General features: G+C 29.3%; 1 protein-coding gene across 1 annotated transcript; it reads right to left on the bottom strand.

Moving 5' to 3' along the window:
• Positions 1–1,067: 1,067 nt before the first annotated feature.
• LOC124921605 (protein TRACHEARY ELEMENT DIFFERENTIATION-RELATED 7A-like) lies at positions 1,068–1,855 on the bottom strand. Its single transcript, XM_047462278.1, has one exon. It carries the CDS (start codon positions 1,809–1,811, stop codon positions 1,068–1,070), a length of 744 nt encoding a protein of 247 aa, XP_047318234.1. The 5' UTR covers positions 1,812–1,855.
• Between the last annotated feature and the right edge of the window lie 5,562 nt (positions 1,856–7,417).

The following is a 7,417-nucleotide window of genomic DNA, read 5'->3' as shown; positions in this document are numbered from 1 at the left end:
AAATGTAGTCTTGACATCAAGCTGTTCAACCTCAAGATTCATATAAGCAGCTAGACCTAACATAGCCTAGCCTTATATCTTGACTTGCTATCATCACTTTCTTGTTTGATCTTATACACCCATTTATTTTGTAATACTTTTATGTTATTTGGTTTTTCAACCAGTTCATATGTGTCATTTTTCAGCAATGACTTCATCTCTTTCTTCATGGCAGTTAGTCATTCTTCCTTATGAGCATCCTCAAAAGTCTCCTTATATCATATAGGCTCCCCACAAGACTCCTAAGTAGACCTCTTAAGTCCCTCTGTTTTTTGATTCTATTGATTTACATCTTCTTGTTGAACTTCAAAATCATCCTCAATATTATCACCAAGATCAGTTTCTATGTCATTTTTATGGCTTATAGCTTGACCCTAAGGAACATCATCATCATTATCTGAGTCTGAAGCTACATATGGTCTTGTCTACTCAACATCATGAGACAACTCAATACCAGAAAGATCACGACGTTAAACGGCTCTAACTCGAAATTTAAGTGGGTATAATATAATTTCGGACATAAAAAAATTAAGAAAGAAACTGAAACATGAAACAAGATTATTGATGATAACTCTGAATTGAGTGGATTAAATCTTCTTCGTTAATGATTGCTGATCAATTCTGGCATTTGAAGTTGTCTGGCGATATATTTATTAATTTTAAACTATCTTTTACTATGTTATCTCAATTTGACGAGGATATCGATGCTACGTTATGAGCTCTATATTTCATTGCAGTGAATTAATTTATCATAATGCAATAGTTTGTACACGATTAGATTTGACATGTTCATTAAATACAGTTATGAGATTTTCCACCAATTTATATAAAGATAATTGTAGAGTTCGATGAATCTTAAGTTATTTTATAAGTTTATCGGGTGCTTAAATACAACTTGGTTAGGTTGTATTTCCCTTAATTACAGTGAACATTTATTTTTGATGGGTAAAAATAAAAAAATCACAAGTAAAATGAGACTTTCTGCTTGGTTCATCAGAATTTGGAATACTTGGAAGAGAGAGTTTTGATCAACTCTTTTTGTGATCATGATAATGTTGGATTGTATCAGAAGCTGCTGCTATGGCTATTTCAACCGCCTTCTTCGATTGAGGGGATTCGGAAGTAATAGCATGATCATGATGAGACCCTTTGTTAAGTTTCAGCTCATTCTTGTTGATCTCTTCTTCAACATGTATGTCTTCATCAATATTTAGTATGACGGTCTGTGTACCATGTGGACCTGGTACTACAACTTCTTGAATCTTGAGGTGTTCGTCAACTCTCACAATTTCGGTCTCGTTAATTTGTTTCTTCTTCCTCTTCTTGAGAAAGCAACAGAGTGCAAAGGAGAGACACCCGAGTAGGAAAAGACCACCCAATGAGACGAACACCACTATGATGATAGTATGATGTCCTGGAGATGGTGGTGGAAGTGAAGGCGGTGGTGGAGTGAAATGGTGTGGCGGAGGAGGTGGAAGGAGATGATGTGGCGGTGATGGAGGAACACGACTTGGTGGGGTTGGCGGTGGAATAAGGGGATGGCTTGGTGGCGGTGGAACACGACTTGGTGGGGATGGCGGTGGAAGAAGAGGATGGCTTGGTGGCGGCGGTAAAGTAGGATGACTTGGTGGTGGTGGCTGAAAAGTAGGATGACTTGGTGATGGTGGTGGTTGCATGCTAGGGTGGTAGGGTGGCGGAAGGAAGGGAGAATGGGAAGGGGGTGATGGTGGTGGGGAATAGAATGGGAAGCCATAATTTTGGACAAAAGCCATAATGATATATTTAGTAATTGTTTGTTGGTGGAAGGAAGATGAAGAGATGATGAAAATGGTATGAAGAGCATTGGGGGTATTTGTACTATTATTTATGATAGGCGTAAGGATAAGTTGATTTGTTACTTCTAAGGTTTTTCAGATATGCTCTAAAGGAAGGAATCATTGTTTGCATTGAAAAACACTCCCTGGCCACCTAATAAAATATAAAAAATAGAGACTAGTAGTAGTAGGTGATTGACGACCGGGGCCGAATTGGACCAAGACATGAAGATTGACGACACTCGGCCATTATAAATAAGTTCCTACAATGACAAAGGACAATGACAGACAATTCAGAGTTTCCAATCATTTCTACAATACTCAACCATTAATGGTATTTTCAAGCTTTTTAGATATTTTGTTTGAGTGGAGTAAGGCAGTTGAGTGATTGTGCTAGCAACTTAGAACTATTCTTACATATTGTAGAAGTCATACTCATATTCATTGTAAGGGCCTGTAATTTGATATTCGTTTAAGATTTGAAGCAGTATAATTTTTGTCAAATTACATTTATTGTCTACTTTTATTATGCTTGGAATTTAGATGGTTGATATATTTCTCATATAGTTTAATTTGAATAAAAATTGTCAAATTTGTTTATTAAGTTATAAAATTATACTTGTAACATTGTTGCCTACTTGATAAACAGGGGACCCTTTGTTCATTTGAATTCATGTTTTCTAAAGAAGTTTGGAGAAATAAAAATGTAAACTTTTCTTATTTAAAAGTGTTTGGTTGTTTAACATATGTTCATATTAATGAATGTAATAGGAGAAAACTTGATCCAAAGTCTAATAAATGTTTTTTATTGGTTATGGTGATACCGAATTTGGTTATTGTTTCTGGGATAATCAAAATCGAAAGATCATTCGCAGAATTATTGTTATCTTGATTGAACAAGTTCTATATAAAAATTGTGTTAGGAAGACATCAAATGGTGATTCAAAACTAGAAAAAACTGGTATACTCTGTTTGAAAGATTTTTCAACTAATATATACAGACAGAAGATCAATATTAAAATATATCATTATATTTTAATAATATAATCTGAAATAAAATTAATTATTAATACAATTTTATTGATTTTAAGATGATAAATAATTTTTGTACAGAAAATTAGCATAACTTAAATTTTTTAGGTCTTTTTATAGATCTAATTTTTTAATAATTTATTCACATAAATGAATTGTAAACACTTCATACTAATATAGTGTACTTTAAATTAAAATAAAATATAATAATTTAATAATCAAAATTTATTATAAAAAATTTAATACAATAATTTTATTTTTAAATTAAAAAGTTAATATTATTATTATTGTTATTATTAATATTATTTTAATTCACTAGATGTTTAAGTAGTAAAAACCTTGACAAAAATTAATATTAACTTTTTATATATTTAGCTCAATATGTCTAAACTAGTGGTAATTTATTTTTTCTTAATATAGGAGGTTAGAATGCCTACAATTATACATCTAAATAAGAATTGAACCTGTAATGTTTGGTCTTTTAAATTTTGGTGTTTTTCTTTTGTATATATATATATATATATATTTATGCCTTTGTAATTTATGATTTTTTAATATATTATTTTGTGTTAATACTTTTAAGTTTATGTTTATTATATAAATGAAGATTTTGAGTGTACAAGATTTATTTATTTATTATTATTATTATTATGAGATTTATTTTTTATTGGTCCAAGTCCAATATTTATTACTCATAATTTTAGTTTGCAAAAATATAAATTTAGATAATAAATTATTTTTAGATTTTAATACATAATTGGTCTCTAATCAAATGTAGTATTGGTTAGAATTTTCAATAATTTTTAACGCTAATTAAACATAGTTTCATCCAATTTAATTTATTAATTACTTAATTATTTAATTATAATATTAAAATACTTATTTTTAAGTAAATAAATTTATTTTATAATTATATATTAGTACTAAGATTTTTATTAAAAAAAAATCTTCAAATTCTTAAAATCACCTTGAACATTGTTTTTAAGTAAACCGAGTATATTTTATAAACCCAAACTGAATAGGTATTTTAAGTATTAGATAATTATACATTTAAAATAATAATTTAAAGTTTATTAATAATTTCTATATTTCTCACAAAGTATTCAAACTATGCGTCACACCATTAGATGTCAATTTCTATTGAAAATATTGCATAGTTGTCTTATGCATGATAAAAACTAAAAATTGAATTAAACAAGATGTTATTTTAAAAGTTTGGGATGAATTTTAACTATTTATAAGTTATGTAAGGGCTTAAAGGTATTTTAATAAAATGGGACAGCAGTCTAAGAGAAACCCTATCTCAAATTAGTTTCCCTACCCGCAGCCTTAGTACCCTATTTTTTTCATCTCTCAAAGTCTATAAGAAGCATTCTTCATATCTAAATGTTAAAACCTTAGACAAAACCTCAGACAAAAATGTTTCTGTGCGGAAAGGAAATCCAAGGAGTAGTGAGAGGATTCAAAATTAATGTAAGCACGAGTGCTACAATTGACGTCTATGATGGCTTATATAAATTCTTTTCAAGGGCTGGTTCACCGAGGAAGGGGTGGTTCACTGAGGAAGGTACTCATCACTAATTATATATATATATATTCTGATGTATTTCGAGTTTGAATTTTACCCATCAAATTTCAGGTTCGAAATTTACTAATTTGATAATGTATTTTGTGAATTTTACTTTTGTAGGTGCACGTAATGAACATATTTGCTCAAAGTTTCGATCTAACTGCAATTGAAGAGACAGAAGAGATAAAGTGAAACAATAGAAGAGACCTAAGAGATAAAGTGAAAGAAACAAGTTGCCGCCATAGAAGAGTTGGAAGAGAGGAAAAATATAAGCAAATGACAATGACCTGACCTAAATGCTTATAATTAATAAATATATAAAGAAGTCTATGAAGATATTATAAAATTACAAATAGTTATTATTCTTTTAATTAAAATAAAACTTATCATTTTTATTAATTAAAAATGAATTACATGACTTTATCTATCATTTTAGATATTGATTGATTTTATAAAGTAATTACATTTTCTTCTACCTTTTTATCTTCTTAATTTATTTCTTCTTCTTACACACTGGAGCAATTTGTTTTTCTACTCATTAATAAGCAACGTCGACAGATAATATGGTGGGAACTAGATCAAGATCAGATCTTAGATAATCAAAAACAGAAGAATTATATGTTTGTGTCAACGTCCTCAACAAAAAAGTAAATAAACAAATCAAAATGCTTGAACATTACGTGGATGTAGTTTACAAAGTTAATTCCAAATGGATAGAACACAAGCAAGAATTGATTAAACGATGAAACAAATATTATTAAGACTTGATAAACTCTCTATAGACAATTCAAATCAAGATGCAAGACATCATCACAATCCTCAACAACAACTAAAATTCTATGATATCAACAATTATGAGTGTAACCCAATGGACATAAATAATAGACCTTACCATATACACAAATGTTTTACCAGAATCGACTTCTCTAATTTTGACGGCAATGATGTTGATGGTTGGATCTATGCAGCTGAAGAGTTTTTTGAAGTCGACAATACTCCTCTTGATATTCAGCAAAGAGTTGCTCGTCTACATTTCAAAGATAAAGAAAGATTATGGTATACAAAATTTTGAAATTATTTAGATGCAAATTTTGTTATTACATGCGATTTCCTTAAAACGGAAATCAATAAAAAATTGGACAAACAATTTTTTATGATCCTATGGTTGAACTAAGGAATTTCAAACAAGTCGTTTTAATTAATGAGCATAACGATAAATTTATTGAGATTTTATATAGGCTTCCCCAATGTCGAATGTGTTAGATATCTTATAAGAGAACGACATTACAAATAAATCAAAAAACATAGAAAATACGAAGACACGAAATCACCGATTTGAGAAGTTGATTCGAGGTATGTGCTTAGCATATTTCCCTTAAAATAGTTCAATCGTCTCCCGTTTGTGCTAGAGTTTATCGCAGACGATGTCTCTCATGGTACGTACAATGAATCTAGTAGTGATTCTGCACTGGAATCACTACGCATCGAACTTGACCATTTACCTTAACTATCACCAAATTCAAAAGGAAGTGTAGAGAGAAAAATCTATTAGAATTCTTAAAGAGAGAATGGTACAAATGATGTTGTGAAATGAATAAAGAATGAGTATATATTGTTGAGAATTAAACCTTCAAATAAAATCATCAAAACGTTTATTAGCAATAGAGATTGTTCATTCATTTATCAATTAGTTCATAACTAATTAACATCGTTGCATATGCATTGATTTGTTAAAATACAATGTTATACATTCAATGCTAGCTAATTGAAAAGTTTTTACGTTAGCCAATTGATAGAAAATTAAAGTTAAATGTTTATCATAACATTATACTTTAATTTTTTAATTTGGCATTAAATATAAATTAAATAATTAATATTTAATTATGATTTGAATTAAATTCACCATTAATTCATGTTTGAATTTGTGTGAATTTTATTTGATTTCATTTACTCACAATCTTATTTCCATTCATTAATGGAATTAACTTAATTCTTACAATTCTCCACATTAATGGAAATTGAAAGATTAACTCGGTGAAAGGTTTAACAATTGAATTATATATAGGATAGGTAGGTGTAACCCTTTGAACCTTCCCTTATGAAAATAATTATAACTTTACTAGTTGATTAATAGACTTTATGTCTTTGAACTATTCTGTCTTTTGTGTAAATAATTACACATTTTCACATAGAATTTGTTGTAATAAATGTCAAGCTCTAATGGGTGTGTCCATTTTGTCTATGGAACATGCACCTGGTTCTGTGAGAGGATCTAGAATTGAGTTGTGCAATTCTTTCGAAGCAGCCCCACTTCTCCCTAACATAGGTGATCATTTTGATCACAAAGAATCATTAAAAGTGGTATGCTTATCTTCGTTAAAATATATATTGTTTCGTTATAGGATTATTCCTCAACAATAACTTTCCAAGTTAGTACAATTAGGTTGTCCCATTGAACCTAGTTCTTGGGATCTATAGTCCACATATGTTGAGTTTTCCTTCATACCAACTTATAGTAGGCTCATGTTTTAAAAGATTTTCAAACTAACTCTTTATTCAATAATTTAGTTAGTGGATCCACAATGTTATATTTGACTTACATAGTCAAATTTGATAACTTCATTAGAGAGTATAGTCGACATTATGTTTAAAATGTGTAGGTCTAGACTTGGCATTCACTCTAAGCTTGTCAAATTTCAAACACTAATTAAAAATTCTCGTTGGTACATTCTTAGATAATATTGGAACATCTTCTAATAAGAAACATAGTCATTCGTACATGCTTACAATTTAAACTTTTTTTATGAAAATATTGTTTTGACTAATTAGTAGACAAAATGTCTTTGAACTATTCTGCCTTCGTATAAACGATTATATATTTTTTATAGAAATATTTTATTTTTCGACATAAGTCAAAATTATAGATTATAATGTTTAATCTATCAAACATAGTTTTCTTAGA

Source organism: Impatiens glandulifera, chromosome 1 (genome assembly GCF_907164915.1).
Source record: "Impatiens glandulifera chromosome 1, dImpGla2.1, whole genome shotgun sequence".
NCBI lineage: Eukaryota > Viridiplantae > Streptophyta > Magnoliopsida > Ericales > Balsaminaceae > Impatiens > Impatiens glandulifera.
Note: the sequence above shows the minus strand (reverse complement) of the source record. Positions and strands in the feature narration are given on the sequence as shown.